Raw genomic sequence first — 26,678 nt, forward strand, 5'->3', positions numbered from 1 at the left:
CACATTTATCGGAAATTGGTATCGTTCTAAGCGATCGTAAGAAATTTAGATCCCGATTTATTGGAGACCTAAGCCATCGTAAACACGAGTCCGTTACCTGTGACCCACGGTCGCGTTACGGCAGTATATTCGTAAATTCCTTCGAGATAGAACGTGTTAATTCAACATGCCAATCAGGGATTACAAGTTTGAACTCATTCTGGGCAGGGGGACGTTTGGGTAAGATTGTATCGATACTTTGGACAAGTGTCGTGAAAAATATTTTTATTCGAAGTATAAGAACGGTTCATCAAAAGTTAAAATATTGTGAAGTATGATTTTCAAGTTTGTGGTGTTATTTAAAGTGTAACCAATGAAGTAAGTCATCGAAACGTTATTCTCAGGACGGTTCATTTGGTGAGACGATTCAGAGATGGGAAACCGTTTGTTATAAAAGAGCAAGACTTGAACCCTTCGTCGTACCGATCGTTCCAGGTATTTGACCCCACTTTGATATCTCGGAAATTAATTATCTCGCATTAACTCGATATTTATGACCGAATCCTAAAGATGGTGATGGCAGAAGTGGATTGCTTGAGGAAGATGAGGCATCCGAATATTATCTCTTATCGTGGCGCTTGGAGTGAAGACAATCGCAGCTATATTCTGATGGAGTACGCAATGCGCGGTACTCTAAAGGATTTGCTGAAGAAGCAACAAGAGCCCTTGAAAGAAGAAGTGACTCTTTCAGTATTCTATAAACGCAAAGGTTTCGTCACGTCGTATATTGAATTGATCCTTTCTTTTACCCAGGATACGCTTTACCTCTTCTCCCAAATAAGTCTCGGAGTTCACCACATACATTCGAAGAACGTGTTACATCGAGATCTGAAGCCAGAAAATATTATGCTGACCGGACGAAGGGCCGAAATCGTAAAGATTGGAGATTTTGGAGTGTCGCGAAGCGTCAACGAGTATACCCGCCCTTCCGTCTCTCTCTCTTTTTTTTTTCACGAGAAATAACGTAAGACTGATTGGTTATTTTTTCCTGGAACCTATCCAGATTGTCCAGATCGCACGCCGGCTCTTACAATTACATGGCCCCGGAAATGCTGAAGAAGGAGCCGTGCGATTTCAAGTGCGACATTTGGAGCATGGGCGTCGTCCTCTACGAAATGGTCGCAAATCGACTTCCCTTTCCAGCCCAGGTAAAACTCCGTCCGGGGGATTCGCAACCGAAGAGTAAATTCGATATTTAGGAACGGATCGTTTTCTCCCGCTTGATATTTTTCAGACGCAAGAAGAGATCGTCGAGATGGTATGCAACGCGAGGCCTCGTCCATTACCTAGGAACACTCGAATAGACACGGTGAACCTCCTGTCCAAGATGCTGCGCCGAGACGCGGAGCGACGACCGACCTCCTATCGGGTGGTCCACTGTCCTTATCTCGTCCCGTCCATCATTCGAGTCTGTTTGAACGTGGGTCGAAATCCGAATCACGCTGAGTGGAACGCCGAGAATTTGGAATATCATCAGTTCGAGAGGTTCTTGAAAACTCGGGACCCATTCCCCATGGAGGAACGGCGTCCTCGACGGCGAGCCATTTAGGAATCGGTCAAAATCGATATCCATTTTTGGAGACGGACTTTTATCAGCGTTCCGAAAGGCGCGTTACGTTCAAGAGATGTCCCAACTTTTATATCGAAGGACGGCGAAGGCTTTTGTACTCCACGATCGGTCGGACGATCTCGGATGCGAGCCTATACGTTCCATCGTCGCCGTTCGACCGATTTCGCTATCGAACGTTTACCCTCTTAAATAAGGTTATCGACGGGCGCATCCGGTAAACCGGGTCGTCCCGTCGGACTCTGGCGAATAAATTAGTTTGGCTGAACGAAGAAAAGCACGTGCTCGGACTCGCGACCGACGGATGCGGCTCCAATTAATCGACGCATCGGCCTGGGTGGCGTTGCGCGAAGGCGATAAAGATCGCGTCAAAGAATGCCGACCCCTCGGGTGTAACGCCACGTTGTCAAAGGACAGTTATCGAACCCGAACGCGACGCGATCGGTGCGTGACGGGCGGAAACGCTTTCCGGAACTCTCGGTGACCGTTTCCGTCGGTGGTTCGTTCAGTTCGCGCCTCGACCGCGACTGGAAGAGTTCTTCGATCCCGCGAGGCAAAGTTTCGTTACCGACCCGTCAAGTTCTCGTTTAACTCGGTTGGCTCGGCGAGTTGCCGGGGAAAACGAATGCGGCGAGCGCGTCGCGTCGGAGTAGCCAGCGAGTTTAAATTTAAGCGATGCGGAGCGGACCGATCCGCGATTGGCGCGCGCGATAGCGCTGAATTCCGATCGGTCGACGACTGGCGCGCTCTTTCGAACCACCAATGGAGATGCCAAAGACGCTGTTGGTGTTGGTGGGTTTCCTTCACGCGACTCTCGCGGCGCCGTATCCCGGGGGGGAGCAGGCGGACCTCGTGGACGTTCCGGGAGACCCGACTCCCGTCTGGACGGAGGACGCGACGACGGGGCGCGCCGGCGGGTCGGAGCCTCGAGATCGCGAGCCGCTGGACGAGGTCGAGCAAATCGAGCCCCGACAGTGGCCCGGCAGGCCGGACCTTTTCCCCACGCGAGGCGTCTTCCCTTCCACCACGCGGTCCTCGGTCTCCGGGAGGATTCCCTCCCCGACCACTCTGGCGCAGAGAAATCCCTCCACTCAAAGGTCGGAGAGCCTACTTTTTCTTGCGAATGAAATTTCCAGAGAAGAGATCTCTTCGATAAATGCGGAATTTTAGATATCCCACCGTGACGGTCCCACCACCGACGGCGACCGTCGACGAGGTCTTCTGCGACTTCGGCCCGCTCCCCGTGCAGTCTCTGTGCGAGTGGCGGAATGGAAACGGGGCGCTGCAGTGGACGCCCGGGACCGGGCTGGGCACCAACTGGCTGGGCGGTCCGGCGAGCGACTCGACTTCCGGGACCATGGAAGGAGGGTAATTCCGGCATCTTTTGGAATTTCTTCGCGAGCGTCCCTACCGCTACCCCTTTTTTAACGAACGACGTTACGAATTCGAGGTACGCGTTTCTGGAGACCTCGAAGCTGCCGCCAAAGGACGCGAAGTCTCGAAGTCCCGGAGGCTTTCTGCACAGCCCTCAGCTGGGAAGCACCGGCGTTTCCGGAACGTGTTTCGCGTTTAAATACGCAATGGACGGACTTAGCATCGCCGGCCTGAGGGTTCTCCTTCACGTGGGGGTCGACGAGTACTCCGCCAAGAAGGAGGAGACCGACGAGATCGTCCCGGAAAACGGCACGATTTCGACTTCCTGCGCCCCTCCGGAGGTCGGAGAGGAGCGCGTCCTCTGGCACGCGCAATACTACGTGCTCGGAGTCTGGCAGCAGGCGCAGATCCTCTACACTTATCCCGAGATACATTCGGTACTTTTGCCCGGATCGACTCCTTTGACTCGTAGAACGTTTTGGAATATTTTACCACGTTTCGCGAAACTTTGCAGCTGATAATCGAGGGGGTCCCCGTGGACGCCGCGGACCCGTCTCGCCTCTATCGAGGCTACATCGCGATCGACGACGTGGATCTTCAGCCAGGAATCTCTTGCGTCGGATTCTGCGACTTTGCCGGAGGTTTCTGCGACTGGAGCAACGACGCCGAGGACGATTTCGACTGGACGATCGTACGTGCCGGACCGACTCGACTTCCCCGAACGATCTCAAACGAATTCGCCCGTTGCAGAGTCGAGGAAGCGGAAATCCAACGACGGGTCCCGCGATGGACAGCTCCAGCGACCGAGCCACGGCCGGAGGATACGCCTTCGTAGACTCCAGCTTCCCGAGAAGACCCGGGGACACCGCCAGACTGATCAGTTCCAGCTTTCCTTCCACGGGCTCGGACGCTCCGATGTGCATGCATTTTTGGTTCCACATGTTCGGTTCCGGAATAGGGAACCTGAAGATATATTTGCGGCACTTTCGCAGCTTGGACTCTCGGCTGGAGGAGATGTGGGCCCTCGGTGGCAACGCCGGCAACGCCTGGTTCATGTCGGAAGTGACCGTCAGTTCCCTGGAGGATTTTCAGCTGATCTTCGAAGCCTCCGTCGGCAACACCGGCATGGGCGATATCGCCATCGACGATGTCACGTTTACCCCTGGACCGTGCCCAGGTATTTCGAGGAATTTACGATTGAAACCTTTACGATTGAATCTCGTCGTTAACGTCCTTTGTCCCTTGGAACCTAAGTCTCGCCGCAGGTGGCAGCCCGAGTTCCTCGGGATTGCACCTTCGAGATCGACGAGTGCGACTGGATCAATTCGAGGGATCCGGACCGCGTCGAGTGGGAGAGAGTATCGAACCAAGTGCTGAGTCCTCGGAACCAGAGAAAGCCTTACAGCAACGGGCACACCGTCAGTCGGCGAAACGAATACTTCTTGGGGCTCGGACGATCGAGAGGAGCGTCGCGCAGTAGCGGGGGTGGCACCGCGCAATTGATCGGCCGAGAGATGAAGGGCTCCGAAGATCCCCTGTGCATAACCTTTTGGTATTTCATGTTCGAATCGTTCATCGACTCCACGGGTCCCAGTTTAGGTTCGTTCCCGCGGGGAATTCACGTTTCTTTCGAACTTGGACCGATCTCCTTCGATCTCGGTGGATTCACTCGTTACGATTTTATAGGCGTGTTGAGAGTCTCCGTTCAGGTCGTCGGCGAACCGTCGAAAGGGTCGAGACCCGTGTGGCAGCTGTACAATAATCAGGGTCCCACGTGGAATTTCGCCCAAGCCAGCATCAATCAGCGGAAGGACTTCAACGTGGTCTTCGAAGGAACGTGGGGTCCGAATCGAGCGAGCGGAAGCATAGGCATCGACGATATCGCATTTTATACAGGAAATTGCACCGGTAATTCCCAACTTCCCGTGAGCCAGAACGGAAACGGAAGGTAGAAAAATGATTTCAGTGCGACCACCGAGCGCGGCCGTGAAGCCCCAAGACTGCAGCTTCGAAAAGGGTCTCTGCGGATGGGAGAACGTCACTTCGTCCGTGAACGATCGAGCCGTCACTTGGCAGCGAGCTTTCGTAACTCACAGGCCGGCCCAATTGCTGGACAAGACTTTCGGCGCGACCGGGGACTTCGTCTTCTTCGACATCTTCACGACCAACCAGAAACTCACGGAGGTTCGGCTGAGGTCGCCGAGGATAGGAGCGTCTCCCGACGAGGAGGCCATATGTTTTACGTTTTGGTTCGCAGCTTTCGGAGTAGAGGAGTCGACGACTCTTCGCGTCGTCAAAGTCCCCGCCGATCTCGACGTAAATGGAAACAACGGAAACGGCAACGGAAACGGCGAATCCGAAAAGGAACCGGTACTCCGTGTCCAATTAATCTTCATTTTTTAACTAAGCGAGCAACCTGGCAGTCGTTAAAACGGACCGACGAATTTCGATAATTCTTCGGTTTCAGCTTTGGTCGCTCGCGGCAAAGGGCTTCAACGATCCTAGGCCGGCCTGGACCGCGGCTCAGGTGACGGTAGACGCTCGGACCCCTTACCGGCTCATTTTGGAAGGAAGCGCGAGCAACGGGGGATTCGCCGTCGACGACATTAAATTTCAACCGCGAGCGTGTCCGAGTGAGTGTTCTCTATCTCGCAACGGTGGGATACCTTCCCTGTAAAGATACTTTTACCTCGACTCGTACCTTTGCAGCTCGTCCACCCGCGGCTCAACCGGTCGTCAACGCTACGTAGCGGCTACGCAGAAATCGCAGCCACGAAGAGTCAGGCCCCATTAATTCTCACCCTACGTGAAATGTTGTCCCGATTATTTATCACGTAATAAAGAAAAATGGATAAACGTAAAGACTCTGCGCTCAAATTTCTCAGCAGCGACTATCTCATCCGTTCCGCGAAAGGTCCCGGAAATTCGATCGCGAGACCAACGGCGTTTGAATTTTCCGCGCAAAGATGGCGGCCCGCGGTTGCCCTCTGCCGGCCGACCGGAGACTCGCTTCCTTCCCCCTCCGAGCGGCTCCGAGCGGCACCGAGCGGGGCCGTCAGGCGGTCAGTGGAGAATACGGCGACGCGGAGTGCGGAGTTTTCTCGAAGATCCAGCGTCGGTGCGAGCCGTACGACATTATGACCCGCTTGACCGGGCCGAACTATCTATCGCCAGCAGCGAAACGCGTCGCGTCGCGATAAACGCGGTGTCCTCGGTGACCAGGGCGAAGCCGTCTCGTCTCGCCGAGCCAGGACCGAGCCAGGACCGAGCCAGGACCGAGCCAGGACCGAGCCAGGACCGCCCGGGGCAGCTGCGCCAAGGGCAAGGGCCAATAGGTACGCGCGCCGCGTCGCCGCCGCGACAGGATGCCGCTCTTCGGGAAGAAGGACTCCAACAAGAAGCTCAAGAAGGACGGCAAGGACGAGAAGTCGCCCTCCGTCGACGACAAGTACGTCCTCAAGGAGCTCCTTGGCACGTAAGTGGTCCACCGGCTGTTTCCCTTTTTCGCGGGATCTTTAAAGGGCCCCTCCCTGCTTCTAACCTTGGTTTCCTCCCGTCCGGGTCCCTTTGACGGAGGGGCGAGCAGGTGGCGAGGGGATGTTTACGCCGCCGCGGTCCGGGGATCTTTTTTCAAACTTGGGATGCCGGGGGAACGAGGAAACGATCCGTGAGGATCTTGGCTCGATTCCCTTTTGTTCGCTCTTTGTTCGGTGTTACGGTGTTAAAGAAACCGTGGACGCTCGGAATGTGACGTAGCAAGGAAGGCGTATTTAATCGAACGTCGATCGAGGGAATTAACGCAATACGTGCCGTTACGTCAAATAATGATTCTCCTCTCGACGTCGGAGCTCTCGTGCGTATTTTCTGTCTCCGATCGGGCTCGTTACATACGAGCAACGTGTACAAAATTAATGGCCGAACGACAACTATCGAAATCTAGGAATTTATCGTTTACGAAAAGCTCGCTGCAAATAATTGTCGTGTACAAAGAAACCTCTCCGGGTAGTCCGAGATAATGCCCTGCAAATATGCACGGTAAATAGACAATGATTCTTAAGGTGAAGTGAAACCCTGCTGAAATCGGTCGATTCGAATACAGTATTTTTTAAGGGTATTCGACCAAACCGTCCGAAACTTTGACACATGACTCGTGATCATCTAAGAATTGTCTTGACGCATTCGACGTTTGGATTTTTCAACCAAATTTTTTAACTTATCTCAGACCAGAACCAAAATGGCGTCGAACTCTCGTATTTCGATCAATATACAATTATTAAAGGCTCTGATATGAGAAACGAAAGGGTCAGAACAATTTTACGACAATTTAGAACACTCGGATAATCGATAAACTCGCATTTGAATGGGATAAAGGCAAAAAAAGTGTCTTATGCGCTTCTATGCTAAAACGATGGGAATACGGGGTCTCGGAGTGAAAATTTAATTGACCTGGAAATCACAGATGGCGCAGGGTGTCCCTCTGCAGTCAACCAGGGCCCGAGAAAGCATGAATGCAGTGGATTTCTGGAGTTTTACTTCGATTTCTTTATAATTATTCTACGAAAACGACAGGTGGAGCATACCATTTGGTACAATCCCCGATATAATTCGACGTAGCGGTCGATACGAAAACGAACATCGGGAACGTAGGTATTTAGAAAAATCTTGTTTATCGACGTCGATCAAATTCCTCGACGTGTTTCACTTCACCTTAAGTAACCGATGTTCTTATATACTACGATGTCGTTTCCATCGCCGTTGGACATATATGTGACTAAAATCTTTACTTCGATTAATACATTTATCTTACCTTATATCGTGCCATTAAGAGAGTATATTTTTAAGTCCAACGGCGGACGTCTTATCGTCTGAATCTATTTTCTATCGTGGAAAATAGATCATGGCGCTCGATAGATATTAATCGTTGGATTTAGCTTACTTATCTCTTGCATAAGCGTGAACTCGTGGAACTCGATGTCGACCAGGGAAGGGTGTACGGAATACATTCGTCGCGATAAGCCATTAATCCTGCTTTAATTTTCTGTCCAAAGTATATTTTTGACGACGTATCCGAGTTCGTTATAATTTTTTCTAAATCACGGCTCTTGAGAATTTACCTTACGTATAGAGGAACGGAATACATTTTGTAACGTATTTACATGAAATCGATAACTTGGTTATCGGGGTATTCGAGCATTCTTGAACTTGGAACAATTATTTGATTCGATGTTAGAACGTGGTCGTTCCGTCATTTAAATTTTGTATCTTGTTACTGAAATAATTGTGCTTTTTGGCAGGGGTGCCTTCTCGGAGGTAAGGTTGGCGGAAAGCAAAGAGAAGCCAGGCCAAATGTTTGCCGTGAAGATCATAGACAAAAAGGCATTAAAAGGAAAAGAAGATTCCTTAGAGAACGAGATCAAAGTTTTGAGAAGGTAGGTTTAACGAAGTAACGCCGCATTTAAGTCGTGCCAGTTGTTGGATTAGCTAACTTTTTTGCCATTCGATGACCGAGGATGTACCGTTTCGACGAGTATAAATATCTTTGAAGAATATATTTTTTCATCGAGGAATAACCAACGCGAGCACAGCGGACGACGATCTCGATCGAATTCCGACACTTTCTGCATGCCTCCTATTATTACGCGCTTCCTATATTTAAAGCATTTCGCGCCTTGCGTACTTATATCGCTCTTACTTTGTTATATTACATTTGACTACTTATCCAATTAGCGTAGAAAACAATGAAACTAATTCAGGAAAGGTACGGAGCGCGTCGAACTTCCTCCGTGGATGGCTCGCTTCGCCGAGGAACGAATGCTCCCCATCGAGAGGGTGGAAACGTTCTCGGTACCTTTCTTTGAAGTCGTAAATCTTCCTACTACGTAATTATCCTCGATTACCCGCATACATATATATACACATATAGTATATCGATATTAACACACACTATATATATATATATGTATTCTGCAATTGCACCCGTTTTACTTTTTTGACACCGAGACCGTGAGTGTGCTGCGAGCAAGGAAACCGGTGTGAGAACGTTCCGATGGCTGCCATCCACCCTGTCCACCCCGTACCGTTCCCTGTGTCGTGTGCTAATTCGAATGTTTGTCACAGGCTAAAATACTTACTGTATCTTCACGCACTCTTTGTATCCCATATATAGGGACTCGGCGAAGAGGTTAGCTCGCCGTTCGCGACACCGTCGCGGGATCCGAAACGTCTCGAGGGACTCGGCTCCTTCGCGTGACTCGTTTGCGTCGTCGTGCCCCGTTAACGGGCCCTCGCTCGATGTCTCGTCGACGTCGTGCCGACTCTTCCGATTATTTCGCATACCGGGAAAGGCGGCAGGAAACGACGTTCGAGGTCCTCGGCGTGCCTCGCATCCGGATGACTCGCGACCCCAACGATCGGCGTTTAGCGAGATAACCCATCAGCGCCGATTTGACCTTTTTTCGATCGATCGGATGACGATTTACTTCGCGCAAATCCCGATAATCTGGCGATCCGTGAACGAAACGCGCCCGCACGCCCTTACGTTTCGCGGACATCTCCCGGGTCTCTCTTTCCCTCGGTCCTTCGCGGCGGAAATGGGCTTCCACTCGTTGAACTCGATTTATATCACCTCGTTTTATTTCCCGCAAAATTCTACGATACGCCGAATTTTCGCTCGTTTTCTACTTTCTTTTGCATACTTTTCCGTCCGACGGCGCTTTCGATTAAGCTTTTCCATTTTCTAGAGAACGGGCGGTGGAAGGTGCTTTCCTCCTCGATTTCCAGAGAACGGGGGTCGCGTCCGATTTGCATGTAATAGATTTCAAGGGAGACTTTACGACGTTTCTACGGTCGCGGTGGTTTCGATTCCGAGGCGCGGCGTTATCGTCGGTTACCGACACCGGGCGTCCTTCGTTTCCGAGATACTCGAAACGCGTTCCTTCTGGTTTCTTCCCTGTCGCGATCCAAATAAAACGACGGAGCGAGCTTCCCGGGGAAAGCTCGGACCGGAGGTCCCTCGACCAGTCGGCGTTTCTTTGGAGATAATGGAAAAGGGAACGAGGGAAGCGAGAGGGGAGGGGCTCGAGCTGCGTTCGAGATGTACATTGTGTAATCGAGTACGGTATTGTTAATTCGTAGGTTCAGTGAAACGGTGACACCACAGAGTGGTGACGGCCCGTTCAAGTCGACTAGTAGTGGCGAAAGAGGATGGTAAGTGCGGGCCCTGCACCCGGGCACCAGCTGTGCCTGTACCGCTCCATGTATACGTATATATATATATATATGTATAGCTATATACATATATATAGCAACGATTTGCCGTCGAACGACGTCCGCGGAATATACGTATTCTCCGTCCACCGTTCGACGGGAAGTCATTTCCACGCCGTTTACGATATATATCTCTGCATACACCTCTCTCTCTCTCTCTCTCTAGATATATATACATTTAATCCATAAGATACACACTTTCATATAAAAATATTCCATATTCTCGATATCCCTGCAGACCCGCACGTCCACCGAAAGTGCAAATTCCTCCTGCACGTCCCACGCACGACGCAACACCCCTCTGGTATCCTTGTCACGCCCGCGGTCCGAACGCGACACCACGTGGAAAAGTACTCGGGATGCCGAGCGAGAGAGAGGGAAAAGGCCGCGGAGAAGCGAACGGAGAAAGCGGAGAAGTCCGCTTGGCCCCTCGGCCCCTCGGCAGCGTTAAGGTCGATTCGTCCCATACGAGGCGGTCCGGCGCGGCCCGACGCGGATCGGCTTCGACGGAATCCGCGGATCGCGTCGGATAGGGCGAATCGACCTTTATCGTTCGAGAGGGACGCGGGTTCGGGAGGATGCCGCGATTGCCGTCGGCGCGGTTTTTTTATGCTTCTTAAAAATTGATAGAGGTTGCCCGAATCGCTGACCCTTGCCCCCTCCCACTCGGGGCCCGCAAGAATATTCCGTCGAGTCGAAAGACCGTCCCGGATGGCTCGTTCGCTCCGTGGAAAGAGAAACGACGTAAATATCGGACGACGCGCGCGTTATTGTTGCGAGCCGATAAAAGCGATCAATGGTCGTAGGCCGACCACTTGATTTACGTAACCATTATCGCACGGTAGTCCGTTATCGGCGAAGGTCTCCGATCGCCGGTGAGTCCCGTTCGGAAAGTACGAATACCGATCGCGACCCGTTTCGCGGAGTTCCCGGTCGACGTGGCTTTCCTTTGGCGCGTCGTCGGTCGCTTTCTCCGTTCGCCAACTTTTGGCCAATTTATTTACCATGGACTCGTTCCCCGAGTCTCCGCGGAAGTCGTTCCTCGGCGCGACCGTCGCGAAGGGACGGTCGAGCTCGTCATCCTCCGTTGGGTTTTCCATGGGAACCAGCGTGGACGCGTTCGACCCGAAGCGACATTTTTCCTCGTACCCACCTCTCCTCGTGGACCGCTCGTTGGGAACGGTTGGTAACTCGTTAACGCGTAACTTAACACGAGCATGTGCAAATCGGAGCTTGCCCGTTGCGCTTGCCTGGAACGTAAATCGCATGCGGATTACTTTTTTTCTTGGGTTTTTTGTACCCCCTCCTGCACGTTCGCCGCACGAGCGCCGGCTCGCTTATTTTTTTTTTTTCCTTCTTTTCTCCCCGTCCCGGCGATGCTTGGTTTATTAATTTTTAATTTCCCCCGGAGGGGGAAACGGCGGGGCAGAGTTCAAGGGTCCTGTCCAGGTGCCGCGTCGAATGCCGCGTCGAATGCCGCGTCGAATGCCGCGTTTGCTCTTCCAGCGGCGGACGTTCCTGGAGAAGGGGTCCTCGAACGTCCGGTTAACCGCCGGGCGACCGTTTCCGCCCAGCGACTTAAACTCGGTCATCTCGGAGATGCTCGACGGGATCGATCGAGTTTCGTCGTTAACGAGACGTCGAGGGGGAGCGTAGGAGACCGATGGATCGCCGGGGAGGAAGTCGACGTCGCGGATCCGTCTCGTGGCCGAGATCGAGCGCCGCCGTTTCTTTGGGCGTTTTATCTCCCGCGTGCCGAGAAGGCCCCCTTATCGAAGTTTCGCGAGGTTCCCAGGACGCGTCGGTAAATCGGTCGTTCGATCGGCAAACCGGTCGCGTTGCGCAACGAGTACGTCCCAAGAGATTCAGGCACGCGTCGAAAAGTCATTCTCTCCGCGGGATAACTTTCACTTCGTCGATGGCAACGCGAACGAGGTCCTCCCGGTTCGTCGCGTATTTCGGGTCCTTCGATCCTTCGCGACGGCGATCTCGTCTCCCCCGAGAGGCGGATCCGAGTAATCGGGGCCGGGGGAATCCATCGCTCGCCTTCCGATCGAAACAAGAGGCGTCGGGACAAATGCGTTAATATTCCGGGCACGGGGGGTTCCACGCAGCCGGTTAACGAGCGGATCGTTTCTCTCGAAACGCGACCGAAAGGCCGACTCAAAGGCCGAAGGCCAAAAGACGCGTCGCGGTTCCAAGGCGTCGGGGGAGTCGATCGACGGTCGTTCGTACCTTGGGAAATTCTATCGAGGACGTCGGCCAAAACGGCGCGGGGTCGTCTTTCCCCGCTCGGAAATCCGCGGCGTCGACGAACGAGAGAAAAGTTGGGCGCTTTGGGTGGCGTTTCGCCGGCACTCGGACGGGAGAGGCGGAGCGGGGCAACGCTGATCGCGAATCGTCCAACTGTTTCAGGCTAACGCATCCGAACATCGTGCAGCTGCTGGAAACGTTCGAGGACAAGCACAAGGTCTACCTGGTGATGGAGCTGTAAGTCGAGGCGGCGAGGCGCCGAGAGGGTGTCCGAGAGTCGAGCACTGACCGGGAATCGTGCGTTTCAGGGTGACCGGGGGCGAGCTCTTCGACCGGATCGTGGAGAAGGGCTCCTACACGGAGAAGGACGCCTCGGGGCTGATCCGGCAGGTGCTGGAGGCGGTGGACTACATGCACGAGCAGGGCGTCGTTCACAGGGACCTCAAGCCGGAGAACCTTCTTTACTACAGCCAGGACGAGGACAGCAAGATCATGATCAGCGACTTCGGCCTGTCCAAGATGGAGGATTCCGGAATCATGGCGACGGCCTGCGGCACGCCGGGATACGTCGGTACGTTTCTCTCGGAACCGAGGTCTCGACCCTTCGCGGTCGACTCGCGAGGTCGGCCTCCGGGCTCCGGGACGGGAAAGACTCACCGTGACGACCGTTCGCAGCCCCGGAGGTGCTGGCGCAGAAGCCTTACGGCAAGGCGGTCGACGTCTGGAGCATAGGAGTCATCTCGTACATCCTCCTCTGCGGGTACCCGCCGTTCTACGACGAGAACGACGTCAATCTCTTCGCGCAGATCCTGAAAGGTAAGCTCTCGGAATCGCGCGCAGGCCGAAGAGACGCCCCCGCGAGCTCGGTATCGACGTCTCCCTTTTCATTTTTCGAGGCGCACCGCTTAACGCGTGCTCCCGCGTTTCCGCGTTTCCGCGTTTCCGCGGTCCGAGGGAAAGGGGGGCGTCCGTTCGGAATTTGGCGGAGGGAGGGAGGCCGTGGCAAGGAGCTAACCGGACCGTTGTAGGTGAATTCGAGTTCGACTCGCCGTACTGGGACGACATCAGCGACTCCGCCAAGGACTTCATCCACAAGCTGATGTGCGTCAACGTCGAGGAGCGGTACACCTGCAAGCAGGCTTTGGCGCATCCCTGGTGAGCACCCCCGTCCTTCCGAGCCGTCGTCGGTCGACTGACGCGCTCTTCCTCTGTTGCAGGATATCCGGCAACGCGGCCAGCAATAAAAATATCCACGGTACGGTATCGGAACAACTTAAAAAGAACTTTGCCAAGTCAAGGTGGAAGGTTAGTATGGAGCGGTGGTTAGCAGGGGGCTGATACGCGACATGGTATGTTTGCTCGCCAGGCTCCGTAGGAAAGTCTCCCTGTTGTCTCATGGTTGCAGCAAGCGTACCACGCGGCCACGGTGATCCGCCAGATGCAGCGGCTGGCCCTCAACAGCGGCCAGCAGCACCAGGGCCCAGGACCGACCGGCCCCTCCACCGGCCCCTCCACCGGCAGCCCCACGCCGCGCCCCGACCCCAACCACCGCAACCCCCCGCCGACCCCGAGCGGCCTAAACTGAAGTCGGCGCCTCTCCCTCTCCCTCTCCCTGTCCCTCTCCCCCTCCCCTCGCCCGGACCCGCGCCCAAGTCTCGCGCCCTCCCGGTATCGCCTCCCGGCTCGCCCCTCTATCTGCACAACAAGCGCTTCCGGCTCTGGGGCGACACGCGCACGGCCCTTTCCACGCTCTTCAGGGCCAACGTGTCCTACTTGAGAAAGCAGCGCAAGCACAAGAAGAGCTGAACGTCCTCGGACCGCTGTCGCTTGGAATCGCGAGGTCCGCGGGTCGCCCGGGGCTCGGGAAGGACTTTCCCGGGACGTTGTAGATGCTTCGAAGCGGCGAGAACGACGCCGGGTTCGTTATCGGGCCGAGGAGAAGGGTAGTTTCCTTTTGACGGTATACGAGAGCGCGACGTAGAAAGTAATATATGTAAATATATTATGAATCTCTTTTAATTCGTAAAGCGAGGGGCCCTCGAGGTGTCGGCGCGACGTAAGATTTACGATTCGCGCGGATGGAAGGGAAGTCTCTCGATCGCCGGCCCAGGGTTTTGCCATCCCTGCCCCGAGGAAGGAGCGCGGATGCCAGCCGCGATTCGGGTCGGGCTATCCGCCGACGCGAGAGATTCCTTCTCGTTACCGTTGTAACGTTTTATTTTCGCTTTCGGAAGGACGAAATCTAAACACGGTTTCGCGGGGCACGAGCGCCGACGAGCTTCCGGGGCGAATCGACGCGGAATCGATAGCGGATCTTCTCTCCGGGAATCTCGGTTCCCGTTTTTTTTTTTTTTTTTCGATATTCGACCGATCGCTCCATTCGCGGGAAGCGAGCCCGGCTTCTTCGATGGTTGTTTACCGTCCAGGGGGTAGGACCGACAGGCCGATACCTTTCTTAAACGCGGTTGCCGATCGTTTGCCATTCGCTTCGATTTAGAAATAGCGCGAACGTGTACATACGTACGATTCGGTGATCGCGGGATCGATCACGCGGTAAAACCCGTTGCTTCCGGTCCAAAGGATACGGACTCCGATCGATTTCGTTGCGTCCGGATTCTTTGACGTTGAGCGCATCCGGAGGTCAATCGACCCCGATCGAAACCTATATCGTCTCTTTTACAAAACTCTACGGAAATGGCCACTCGTTTTGAGTTGGCATCCTCCTCCCGTTTCTCGAGCGATGCGGCCGGACGTTTCCTATGCTCTCGCGTTAGATGACGCGTATAGCACGGTTCACCTCCGAACCGACGTCGTCGGCCGCGAAACGTTAACCTAGGCCAAAACGGAAGTAAACGAGTAGTTTAAAGCTTTCTCAAAGGCGACGGGACGCTTCCTTCTCGACCGAGCCTTCGTCCTTCGTTTATCCGCAGCTCCGAACGGAAGTCGTGATATTATCGTAACGAGAACGGCCGCCGCGTTGGACCGATAAGTCCGTCCGAAAGGCGGGCGCTATCGGGACAGGTACGAGAGCGACGCGCGGCTGGGATGAATGGCGTTACGGTTAACGATAATTTTAAGACATAAGAATACACGTATACACACACACACACACACACACGCAATCATTATTGACCGCTGCGAGCTAACGCGAGTAACGATGATTTAGGCAGGGAGAATATCGTACCGGACAAGGTTCTAACGATGTGCTTGCAAGCTCGGTGTCCACGTCCCGGTCGCGAAACCGAGGCACAATAGTCGATACGCGGTACGTGTCCGTTGTCAAGCGATGCATTGGTCCATTCTGGAGTGCCTTCGGATGACATGATGGTGGTTTATAAAAAAGGGACCCCCGACGCGTCCGGGGACAAAGTTCGGGGTTTATACTACGTTGACGTTCCTGCTTGTACTCGAGTACTTACGAATCGTCGTCGCGCGATCAGCTTAAATACCTTGTAAGAGTTCACCGGCGAATCGCCGGGTAACGAGAACGTAACGCGAGTAGACCAGGCGAACGCTAAGTAGAAACTTTGTAAGGAAACGCTCGAGTGTTCGGCTGCACCCGGTAATACCCGATACCTCTACCAATGTACGTTAAACCGAGCCCGACCGAGTCCACTCGGTACCCTCGGTACCCTCGCCCCTTATCCATGACTTCTTGTACAATGGATCTTGTAAAGAGTTTGACGAAGGAACGCGACGTAAGGTGGGCTCGCTGGATCCGTCCACCGTTGAAACCAAACTCCGGTTTCCCGCCAGCAGCGGAAACGTCCCATCGGCGATGCCGAAATTCAAAGCAGATCGACACGGGACGTAATCGTTATCGGCTAGCGCAGTTTGGTTTTAACGACGTTGGAGCAGGGTAAAGACCCTCGGCGAATCCAAAGGACCGTTTACGAGGCGCGCGGACCTGCCAGGCCGCGTATTACATCGATTTACTGTACATCGAGTTTTAGTAACGAGCTTTTCACTTAATTCCCGGTAGTACGTGTACATGTAGCGATCCATTAAAGGAGGTTTAAACCCTTGAAACCCTTTAAACTTGATTGGAAGTACCCAATTACTACCCAACGGGCGAGCTAGAGGCGCAATTCGGGGTCAAAGTACTTCGCGTTACTTCCGCGGAAGTAAAGTGCTTCCTACGCGGCACGTATTCGTACGTTCGATCAACATCATGTCATCTGACTCGGATTCGTTCGGTCTACCGTCTTGAAACCGCCGAAAGCACATCGGCTTATACCGCGGTACGTGCTACGTAAATATTAACATATCGACAGTGGACGAAATAAATTTTACTCGGACACCAATGAACCAGCTGAATATTTTAATTGGTCGTTTGAATGTCGCGAAAACGAGTCGGGGCGAAACGGAAGAGAAATTGTTGGCATAACGAGAGCTACCGACTCCGCGGATGCGAGCCGAATGTTTCTTCGCGTTATTGGAATTGGCTTCGAATATCTTTTCCCTGGTCTCTTGTGGCCGAAAAAATACGAGTAGTTTCCTTGCAAAACGTCGTCAAATTATATTTACGATTGTCCGTCAACGACTCGTATCCTTGGGCCAAACGATAACTGCTTGCCACGGATCTTGGAAAATGAGAACTCGCGATGCGTTTCACGGCGACTCGGGTCTATAATTGAAATCGTTATTTTCGATTTACTCGTAACGAATCTCCCGAAACACTATCGACACGTTATATTAATGTTGTTCCTCGCGATTCGGCCTCCTAAAGTTAACGACATTCGATGTGTAGCAGGGATTAGCTACGAGATATCCGCGGAAATACGACAGGGATGGCTGAGCCATCGTTTGTTAAATATTTTCAGCTAATAAAGATGTTGCGACAATTTGCTGTACGAGCTGTGAAAATATTAATTTTGTGACTTGGCCTTGGGAGAGATATTCGACACGTTTATCCTACTTGCGCTCCTGTTCGCGATCGGTGGATTTTCGCTCCCTCGCAGAAAAGAACTCGACAGACGGCGACAATGTATTATCAAAACTATAGACGCGATGCACGTTTATTGGTTTTCGCGCTTTCATCAAGAGTCAATGTACGTAACAATAGGGTTTAGAAAATAGCGAAGGGTTCGCGTTGAAGGTAGAGGATTTTTCCTTTTGTACAATTCAAGGAAATTTATAACAAAATTCGCATTCCGCGTCGCGACGCGGACATTCACTCTAAATACAATCGATAAGACTACCAAAAAATAATGTGCCGGCCTAGTTGAGTGGTGATTACACTTAAGCGGTATATATACAAAATTACGCGAACGAGAGCTTATCGATTCATCCGTACTAATGTTTCCTCCGACGTAGCACCAATTGTTACATCCTATTACGGTAACCTCCGTTAATGCCCCAATGATCGTTTGGCCAGGCACGCTTACGTCAAATTATACTAACGAGTTGCGGTAGTTCTTCATTTCATATGTAAACAATGACTAACAGACTACGATACATGATTTGAGGAGAAATTTCGTTCCTTCCGGTTTGTGGGGGAGAAAAAATGTCCTAATTGTAAATATACAAAACATTCAAGTCGGACAGAGGTAGGCATTTTTTCGAATACCGGTTTCGAACATCCAACATAGTTACTCATTCGTTCCAAAGTGAAACAATCTGTTTCGGTTTGAAAAGATTACTCCGTGGAATAAGTTAAAATAGTATTCGCCGAAGTTTGCCATGCGAGGTTAGAAATGTATATATAACCCGTAGCGATTGCATCTTTTCTGCGGTAGTCGGTTAGATTATACTCGCGATGGTATTCGTTGTTCATGGGGCACTTCGTAAGAGTTATCGAGTCGAATTCGCAAAACTACCGAATATGTCGATCCGGGTGAATCACTCTCTTCCCAATGTTTCATAACTTTCAAGTTATTCATAGGAACAAAGCCCTTGCCCTCGCCTACTCAGCCGTCGTATGCACCGAGTGCTTCTAGCAATTTATTAACGATTTTCTGGTAGAAAGCAATTTGTTCCGTAAGGTGGTTCTTCATCGCTTGCTTCATGTGAACCTCTCGCTCGGACTGGAAATGGGTCTCTTCGGCCATGACCGCTCTAGCTATTACGTCGGTTCTGTGAGACAGTTCTCGCAGCTGCTGTGGATCCATTTTGTGTTCACTGACTAGTCTTTCGGAGTCTTTTCGTTTTTGTACGGCACTCTAGAAATCAGGAATGACTCGTTTTTAATTGGCTCGGTGGGGTAATCATCTAATAATTTAATGAAACGAACGAGACATTTAATGCAAAATAATAGAATATATTACCTTATGTATACTAATGATATCAGGGAAACTGCTAATGATTCCACGGTAAATATGGAACTTGTCGGAAAGGGGCTCCCAGTCAAACTTTGGCTGCTCCTCGTATAATCTGCCGATATCGTTGTAAGCCTTTCCCGTGATCTTCAGGGCTTGGGTCAGAGTATCTCTGCCACAGTCGTCGCTTTCGAAGACTTGTCCCAGCAACGTGAAGGACTGGCTTATTTTTTGAAACTCTCTTTTGTACAGGACCTGATGTTTTTTCGCTTGATCGACCGCTACCGCCATGAAATTTTTTACCACTGGATCCAGTCCATTTATGAATTTGGCGAACGCATCTATCTGAATTTCCACTTTTATCGAATCAGCCAATGATTCCGGACATTGGATAGCATTGAAATAATTCACCCCCAATAGTTCATCCTTCTCCGCTTGGCGTTTCCCAGCCTTCCATCGCTTCTCGTCGGTACAAGTTATAAAATGCTCCCAAACTCTACTACGAGACAGCACGGGATGTCGACACACGTAATCAACAAATTCTTGAAGCTGCGTGCGTCGATGTTCTATAAATTGCTCTTCGTATCTTCCCGATATCTGTTTATCGGGTAATGGCGGTATTGGAACGAAGCAGAATTTTTCCTCCAACCTTTCGTGTAGCCAATCAAAATGTTTGTATCGCCTTGACACTTGGATATTATTGAACTGGAATGACAAATATTCTCTAGCACGGCAATGAAATAATTAGGGGACAAAGTAGAGAGGAATGCAATACGAACCGTAGGAGTTAATTGGTACACGATAAAGCTTTTCAGGCCTTTGAGTTTGGATTCCTTTTTCGGAGACGTAACGACACAATTATAACTCTCACCCGTCGAAGCCCACACGCACCGATTTCCGTCGATTTCCTCGATGATTATTTTTTCGCTGTCCGGCACGTTAACTATTTTGGTGCCCATAAGAAAGCTATCTTCTCCGGACTTAATCAGGGTAGAGAACTTATTATTCTTCTTTGGTAAATTGGAGACAGGCCTCTCGGGTATTACGGAGTGAATCGTATGCATCGACGCCGTGTCACCATAATCCGGTATACTAGTTTGGGTTCGAAGTACATGTTCGGATTGTGCCGAAGGCACGTACGCTTGGGTCTGCCCCACTTCGGAATCGTCATCCCAATCGTCGTCCCAATAATCGCCTGTGCTCTGCTGCGAAGTTGTCATATTACCTACCGTATATAAAATACATGTACGCCGTTGGTATATTGTTAACTATTGAAATTGTACATTTATTTAGTTGGAGCTATCTAAGCGGATACCTGCAGCAGGAGTTACGGTATCGGACGTTTCTATCGCTTGAACGTAAGCAGCTGGAAACAAGCCCGATTGACCTTTCTGATTGAAACCTTCGCACCACCCATCGCCAACATTGTCTCGCATCACCGTAAGGACTTCTCCTGCGACAATAGACAATTCAGCCGTCCCTGGTTCTCCGGTAAAGTCGTACAGTGCTCGCACCTAAGAGAAAATCATCCATTGTGAATAGAAGAGATATTGTCCGACAACGGGCAACAATGACTCATGTGCCATGAATTGACTTCTTCCGATGGAGTAGGATTTGTAACAGCCGTGCAATCCCACGTACCTGTTGACCCTCCATCCTAACGCCGGCTTCTCGATACTTCTTTATCGTTGTATATCTACAGCGCTGTCACCTGTTTTGCACTTGCAGAAACAAAGCCGCCTAAGCAAACCCTTCCGACATATCTGTGGCTGCCAACTCGCCTTATCGCGAGCCTGACATTTGGGCTCTCAAGTTTGTTTCTTCGGCAAAGTAAATGACACAAGTGTTGCCAACGCATGAAGCAGAAGAATTCGCTAGATGGCTTCTGGTATCACTTATATCGCTTATATCATGGGTGGATAAGCCGGTTCCATTTTCCACAGAGGGCAGCACGATAACGCGATCGTGCGATCCCAGCCTTGAGCACTTCCCCGACTCATCTCCGAAGTCGGTCCAATGGTCGTCACCAGCAGTTTCCAGCAGTTGCCAGTAGTCGTCCCTGGTCCTCACATCGAGTGACGCGGACCGAGTTCTGTCGAGATCCAAAGGCCGCCGAGCACGCGCGTGCGAGTAAATTCGCGTGTTGAGTGTCAATTCTGTCCGCTTTCCCGATTTGATCGTTTATCCAACCGCGAGCGAAACGCGCGATCATGCTCACGGTAAATACCAGGCGGATCGTCGCAGCCGGAGATTTAATCACGGCGGCGGGTGCGCCTCATTTTTTATTTCAATCTGACAACTTGCGAAGGAGCAGGATAACTGATGAGCGATTTATTGTAATTTCCAGTCAGCAGTGCGGGGGATCGTCCGTCGGTCCTTTTCCACCTCGAAATGTACCGCTGCGCAGCAGGTGAGTACCTCGGTTTGCGCTTTCGTTTGTCCGACATAACCTAACTATCGATTGTTGCGACTCTTCTTGATTCTACCCGAATTTAAATGCAAGTTTCGTCTCTTAGGGAACGAATCGCAATTTTAACTTCACGTTCCTCGCGTGTTATCATACGGTATATGTCGAGGATGAATAATTAATAGATCTTGAAGGTCGAGGAAGGTCACTCCATTTACTAATAACTTATAGATAACAAGATTGGTTACCCGGGTCTTAAGAGGAGGCTCGAGAGGGGGAGAGAGACGACGAAAAAAATCGAGGCTCTTTTTTGCATATCTTGCTCGAGATAGATCTATGGATTCTAATTGGAATCGGTTGAATTTAAGAGGGACGAGAGTAACGGAGTCACCAAACGTTTCTACCGTTTACAGATGACAGTGAGAGATGCCCTGAATTCAGCTTTAGACGAGGAAATGGAGAGGGACGAGAAGGTATTTCTCCTCGGAGAGGAGGTAGCTCTATATGACGGCGCCTACAAAGTCTCCAGAGGCCTTTGGAAAAAATATGGAGAGAAACGCGTCATCGATACGCCCATCACAGAGGCTGGATTCACAGGTATCGCCGTGGGCGCTGCTATGGTGGGTCCCGATCGTGTCGACGATAAATCTTGAAATATATCGTTACGTTAAAACATGCCCTTTTCACGTTCGATAGGCTGGATTGCGGCCAGTGTGCGAGTTCATGACTTTCAACTTTTCTATGCAAGCGATCGATCAAATCATCAATTCCGCTGCAAAGACCTTTTATATGTCTGCGGGCAAGATCAATGTACCGGTTGTATTTCGTGGACCTAACGGAGCTGCCGCTGGAGTAGGAGCTCAACATTCTCAATGTTTCGGAGCATGGTACAGTCACTGTCCTGGCTTAAAGGTAGTATCGCCCTACACCAGCGAAGATGCGAAAGGTCTTTTAAAGTCTGCCATTAGAGATCCGGACCCAGTCGTAGTATTGGAAAATGAGTTGTTGTATGGCGTTCAGTACCCTATGTCGGACGAAGCGCTCTCAAAGGAGTTTCTGGTGCCAATTGGCAAGGCTAAGATCGAAAGGGCTGGTAAACACGTTACCTTGGTAGCACATTCCAAAGCAGTCGAACAAGCTCTAGAAGCAGCAAATGAACTTGCGGGAAAGGGTATCGAGGCGGAAGTGATTAATCTTAGGTCGCTTCGACCACTCGACATCGATACTATTGTGCAATCGATAGTAAAAACGAACCATGCTGTGACGGTCGAGCAAGGCTGGCCACACTGTGGTATTGGCGCAGAAATTTCCGCCAGAATCATGGAGAGTAAGCTCATTTAAACGACACTTGAATTTCTCTTCTCTTCTCTGTGTTCAAACCACTAAACAGAACATTTTTCCAGGCGAGGCGTTCTACCATCTCGACTCGCCGGTTATACGAGTCACCGGAGTCGATTCACCGATGCCATATACGAAATCCTTGGAAGCGGCTGCACTGCCTCAAATGCAAGATGTAGTATTAGCCGTTAACTCGGTACTAGGAGTATCAAAGTAGTTGAATAATTAGTTAGTGACATTTATTTGAACGGTCCTCCCTCCTTTCCAGCGATCCCTTGAATCCCTCATTCCTCTATCCCGTCTCCGTCATGTGATGTTTCCAACTAACAGAAGTGAGTACAAACTTGATAAGAAAACGAACGAATTAGCGGTTATTAAGCCAAATGTCTTGTAAAGATTCAAGTGTCACCGGTATTACCTTTGGTTTCGCTATTACCAAGTGGACGATGATCGCTTAAGTTAAGCTTCTACGAGGTGGAGATGCCGGTGAATTGGGTTACGGCATACGCAAGATTGTAAAAAAGAACGAATATAATTATATTCGAGGGTCAAATGTTATTTATTCTCTGCATCGTCGTTAATTGATTTGAATTAATCAATTCTAACATAGTTCCCACAGGTTTACGGGATTCGGTTTCTAACCATGGTTTACCTATTTTTCTTTATATCTCCAGGTTGTTTCTTTTTTAACAATTAAGTCGTGCCAAATTCACTTAATATCGATAGCATGTCACCACTGCATTTGCTTATTAATTATTTATAAAGGGGGGCGAATAAATCGTGATACATTTATCAAGTCATTCTCTGGGTCCCAGTGATTTGCGTTATAACTGGTTCCATGCTTCCAATTTGACGGTAAATCACGTATGATACATGCGTAGAAGACAACTCGTGACTACTTTCATGTAACGTTCAAATACGTCTCGTAAATCACCTTCTCTGAAAATGGAAAATGAAGAGCACCTCAAAATGTGCAATACTATTTTTGAAGAATCAGAAACTCTGCTAGTTGACATAGGTTGCCATTTACATACCTAAGTACATCCATGTCTAGTGCGCACTGAGTATAGGCTGCCAAGAAGTTTCGAAGGTCGGCATGGGACCAATTTACTTGGCGCCAAGGTTCGATACACCGCTCCACCAGTTCCAAGAAAAAGAATCTGAGTTCTCTCGATCGATGCAAATTACAACCTATTCCCAGAATTGCTCGCGAGTAGGATCGAAAATTCACATCCAATTCTTGATACGAACGTTCCAGGAGCGTAGGCTTTAATTTTATGCAGACCAAGCTGAAATTGCATTATCGATGAAATTACGTCAAATGTTACGTACGTGATTATTATTTGTTACAAGAAAGAAAGAATCATATGTTAAACGTAACGAGTGGTCTTACTGTTTATGATGTTTATCGTTCTCCAATAATATTTTGCATTCGGGCAGTTCCAATAAAAATTCTCTATCTAAATCTGTATCAAAATATTCCGACCCGGTATAGCGGTAAGTCCACGAAGACATCATACTGTACGCGCAATGGTACAGATCAGGAAACGTTAAAAACTGCAACTTCCTTTTATTCATTTCAAATCGAAGACACGCTATGAACACTACCGCGGCATATCTCCTGAATAATTGAAAAGAACGCAAATGTGTTATACCGCACGAAATTTAATCGAGTTGAAAATCGGATGCAAATGCATCGTATACCGTACTTGGCTAAGTCTTCGGGCAGAAGGAAATGTTGTCCGATGTTGGTGACCAAAGAACCTGGTAAATCTTCGACGACCTTAAAGATTCTCTTGACATTATCGTACTGCCTGCGACAGCTCTTCAAAGTCACGCCGGTTTTCTCGGCTACTTCGTCCAAATCCTTTCTGCTTTTCGAAGTCAGCTTCTTACCGAGTAATTCTCGCACGACCGAGTCATCGAACTCGTAATACCTATCGAAGAACCAAAAACAACGAAAGAATACATCGTCGGAATCTTTGGTAGATTCGAATACAATTTCTGTATTTTGTTAACATCTCTGACATTTCGATGAGCATACGAGCCGTCTGTGGTTCTATCTGAAACGATAGCTGTTCGCTCGCTAGCTTCGTCGGAGCTTGGAGCAATCTCTCCAAAAGGCAATAAGTACGATAGTGGTCCAAAACGTCGGAAGCAACCAATTCGATCGGAGCATTCGTCTGATAACAAATTCCTCTTTGGTGTAAGATATTGACGGCATCGCTGGCTGTTAAAGGATATTTTCCGGTAACGCTCGTCATTGTAAAGTCACGCCAACGGCTTGGAACGCATTTACAGCTTTACGCATAGGGTCGAAAATCATGAAAATAGCAGACCGAACGAAAACATATATTTTACGAGCAACTCACACGAGTATCCATCTACCCAAAGCTGATAAACCTCTGGATCGACGAGGGTGTAATTGCTTATAAAAACGTCAACCTCGGAAAGCATGATCGAAGGTACGTCGACACGGGTACAGGTTCAAGACGCGAAACTTCTCCCATCGAACCGGGAGGTACGGACCGGTCCGGACCGCGGGGCCATCTGCCGGCGGCATCGGCAGACCACTACCCGAAAGTCAAACACGGCAGCATGGCCGCGTAACGAAGCGGCGAATGATTCGGATCCACTTTCAAACGTACCAACGGAACGGGATTTCTTCCCGAGTCAAAATATGCGCAAGAAAATATACGGATCGATTCCTTTTTCGAGCCCGACGGAAATGGGGCAATTACGGTCCGGTCGCAACGGGGGAGATGCGCGGCAGCGCGGGAATCGAGGGCCGTGCCGGCTCAACAGGTGAGATCCCTCGTCGCCCTCTAAAGGCTAATTTAGGGCTCGATACCGGGAAGAGGAGGGTGCGCCTCTAAATCACCCGCCGGAACGTCGAAACGGCTCTTTAGGAATTCGGTGGACCCTCCGAGGCGGGGGCAAAAGCGCATCCGAATTCTTCCTCCTTTCAAGATTTTTGCTCGCTCTCGCGCTCGCGACCGCGGCGATTCAAACAGGTGTCCGCCCTCGACCGGTCCTCTCGGCAGGCCCCGGAGGTCTCCCGGAGCATTTGGGTCAATCGCGACCCTCCTCGGGATGGGTGGAGGAGCTCGGCCGGCCCTGGTCGCCGCCCACGCCACCCACGCCGCCCACGCCGGCGCGGTGGGGGCACCCACCCGCGCAATCGATAGCGGGCCTACCGCTGCTACTGAATGGACTTTGCCGTCCCCGTGCCCTCCACGCCTGCCCAACCCCCTCTATCGATTACTACGCCCGAGGGGGGTGCTCCATCGACCCGGCCAGCTGTATTACGCTTCATTCAAAAATCTTCGCTCCTTCGGGCTTCCTTCCCGCTTCCTTCCCGCTTCCCTTCCGCTTCCCTTCCGTTTCCCTTCCGTTTCCTTCCCGCGAGCCGATGACGTCGCCTCGCGTCATCCGGCTCGATCCGACTTTCCGTTCCGGGAACGGTCGGGTGGCGGTCCATTCATAAAGTCCTCGGTTTCCTTCCGGTCGCGCGGGGGATTTGGGGGATTTCGGGTTGCCATGGCCACCGTTAAAGGATTCGCCGGGTCGCTCTCCCTTCCGAGAGACGCAAAGGCGACGAGGCCGATTTAACGGAGCGTGGCGCGGCCAGGTGCATCGATCGCGCCTCGTTTCGAGGTTAGGTGGCTTCCATTCGTCCCGCCGCGAGAAGATCACGCTTCGACTCCGTGGCGGTCCGTCCCCTCCCCGGTCGCGGGTGGGTCCAATCGTCCGCCTCGCGGTCGGGTCCTCCGCTCCTTCGGGTCACGGTCCGGGAGCGCGCCGTCGTCGAGGGCCATTGAGAGAGGCGCGGGTCGGTGAATGGAGCGGAGGGGGACGCGGGGAACGGAAGAGATCGATCCCCGACGAGGCGTCGTTTTCCCCCTCGGACCGATCTCGGAAAACGGCGTCGCGGCGGAGCCGAGAATTATTTCCAACTCCGCGCGCGCCGGCTATTATTAGAGGCTCGCCGGTTCCGAATTCGGGCGATCGAGAGTATCCTCCTCCTCCTCCTCCCCCCGTCCCGCCGCTCGCGACGAAGATCGTACGCGCGCTTCTCGCGGTCCAAATATACGCTCGTCGTAGTCAATGACGACTTCCCGGCCTTGCCAGGTCCGGCGCGCGCGGTGAGTCACCGGACGTCCCTTGACCCGACCGG

General features: G+C 51.3%; 6 protein-coding genes across 13 annotated transcripts; 4 read left to right on the forward strand and 2 right to left on the reverse strand.

Moving 5' to 3' along the window:
• The first annotated feature begins 69 nt into the window (after nucleotides 1-69).
• LOC105697932 (serine/threonine-protein kinase nekl-2) lies at nucleotides 70-1,883 on the forward strand. Of its 2 annotated transcripts, none has more exons than XM_012421674.1 (6): nucleotides 70-219; nucleotides 384-474; nucleotides 550-717; nucleotides 793-953; nucleotides 1,043-1,187; nucleotides 1,274-1,883. In XM_012421674.1, the coding sequence occupies exons 1-6, from the start codon at nucleotides 167-169 to the stop codon at nucleotides 1,586-1,588; spliced, it is 933 nt and encodes a 310-aa protein (XP_012277097.1). In that variant the 5' UTR covers nucleotides 70-166; the 3' UTR covers nucleotides 1,589-1,883. The 2 variants fall into 2 exon arrangements, with proteins under 2 accessions (XP_012277097.1, XP_012277098.1); XM_012421675.2 differs by lacking the exon at nucleotides 70-219 and adding an exon at nucleotides 253-311.
• A 485-nt stretch (nucleotides 1,884-2,368) lies between these two features.
• LOC105697904 (MAM and LDL-receptor class A domain-containing protein 1) lies at nucleotides 2,369-5,770 on the forward strand. Its single transcript, XM_012421636.1, has 10 exons — nucleotides 2,369-2,703; nucleotides 2,777-2,974; nucleotides 3,057-3,417; nucleotides 3,495-3,671; nucleotides 3,731-4,157; nucleotides 4,235-4,579; nucleotides 4,667-4,888; nucleotides 4,947-5,350; nucleotides 5,448-5,613; nucleotides 5,690-5,770. Exons 1-10 carry the CDS (start codon nucleotides 2,369-2,371, stop codon nucleotides 5,728-5,730), a joined length of 2,676 nt encoding a protein of 891 aa, XP_012277059.1. The 3' UTR covers nucleotides 5,731-5,770.
• Nucleotides 5,771-6,063: 293 nt separating this feature from the next.
• LOC105698040 (calcium/calmodulin-dependent protein kinase type 1-like) lies at nucleotides 6,064-16,537 on the forward strand. 4 transcript variants are annotated; one of them, XM_012421894.2, is made up of 9 exons: nucleotides 6,064-6,455; nucleotides 8,275-8,409; nucleotides 10,115-10,186; nucleotides 12,662-12,736; nucleotides 12,808-13,070; nucleotides 13,175-13,315; nucleotides 13,528-13,654; nucleotides 13,717-13,754; nucleotides 13,866-16,537. In XM_012421894.2, the coding sequence occupies exons 1-9, from the start codon at nucleotides 6,346-6,348 to the stop codon at nucleotides 14,303-14,305; spliced, it is 1,401 nt and encodes a 466-aa protein (XP_012277317.1). In that variant the 5' UTR covers nucleotides 6,064-6,345; the 3' UTR covers nucleotides 14,306-16,537. The 4 variants fall into 4 exon arrangements, with proteins under 4 accessions (XP_012277317.1, XP_012277319.1, XP_012277318.1 ...); XM_012421896.1 differs by having other exon boundaries at nucleotides 13,717-13,804; nucleotides 13,905-14,219; XM_012421895.2 differs by lacking the exon at nucleotides 10,115-10,186.
• A 266-nt stretch (nucleotides 16,538-16,803) lies between these two features.
• LOC105698039 (sorting nexin-9) lies at nucleotides 16,804-20,665 on the reverse strand. The gene is made up of 5 exons (XM_012421893.1): nucleotides 20,398-20,665; nucleotides 20,072-20,270; nucleotides 19,536-19,981; nucleotides 18,766-19,461; nucleotides 16,804-18,660 (listed from the first exon to the last, which is right to left on the reverse strand). The coding sequence occupies exons 1-5, from the start codon at nucleotides 20,410-20,412 to the stop codon at nucleotides 18,409-18,411; spliced, it is 1,608 nt and encodes a 535-aa protein (XP_012277316.1). The 5' UTR covers nucleotides 20,413-20,665; the 3' UTR covers nucleotides 16,804-18,408.
• Nucleotides 20,666-20,797: 132 nt separating this feature from the next.
• Nucleotides 20,798-23,054, forward strand: LOC105698042 (pyruvate dehydrogenase E1 component subunit beta, mitochondrial). 3 transcript variants are annotated; one of them, XM_012421902.2, is made up of 5 exons: nucleotides 20,798-21,024; nucleotides 21,104-21,166; nucleotides 21,577-21,760; nucleotides 21,860-22,490; nucleotides 22,567-23,054. In XM_012421902.2, exons 3-5 carry the CDS (start codon nucleotides 21,668-21,670, stop codon nucleotides 22,716-22,718), a joined length of 876 nt encoding a protein of 291 aa, XP_012277325.1. In that variant the 5' UTR covers nucleotides 20,798-21,024; nucleotides 21,104-21,166; nucleotides 21,577-21,667; the 3' UTR covers nucleotides 22,719-23,054. The 3 variants fall into 3 exon arrangements, with proteins under 3 accessions (XP_012277325.1, XP_012277324.1, XP_012277323.1); XM_012421901.2 differs by having other exon boundaries at nucleotides 20,799-21,024; nucleotides 21,577-21,783; XM_012421900.2 differs by having other exon boundaries at nucleotides 20,800-20,975; nucleotides 21,577-21,783.
• Nucleotides 23,042-25,027, reverse strand: LOC105698041 (acidic fibroblast growth factor intracellular-binding protein). 2 transcript variants are annotated; one of them, XM_023434751.1, is made up of 6 exons: nucleotides 24,874-25,027; nucleotides 24,530-24,731; nucleotides 24,211-24,438; nucleotides 23,895-24,122; nucleotides 23,536-23,790; nucleotides 23,042-23,464 (listed from the first exon to the last, which is right to left on the reverse strand). In XM_023434751.1, exons 1-6 carry the CDS (start codon nucleotides 24,956-24,958, stop codon nucleotides 23,362-23,364), a joined length of 1,101 nt encoding a protein of 366 aa, XP_023290519.1. In that variant the 5' UTR covers nucleotides 24,959-25,027; the 3' UTR covers nucleotides 23,042-23,361. The 2 variants fall into 2 exon arrangements, with proteins under 2 accessions (XP_023290519.1, XP_012277322.1); XM_012421899.2 differs by having other exon boundaries at nucleotides 23,042-23,440; nucleotides 24,874-25,024.
• Nucleotides 25,028-26,678: the final 1,651 nt, after the last annotated feature.

The sequence above is a fragment of the Orussus abietinus genome, unplaced genomic scaffold (genome assembly GCF_000612105.2).
Source record: "Orussus abietinus isolate OABI.00-Male unplaced genomic scaffold, Oabi_2.0 scaffold1, whole genome shotgun sequence".
Taxonomy (NCBI): Eukaryota; Metazoa; Arthropoda; class Insecta; order Hymenoptera; family Orussidae; genus Orussus; species Orussus abietinus.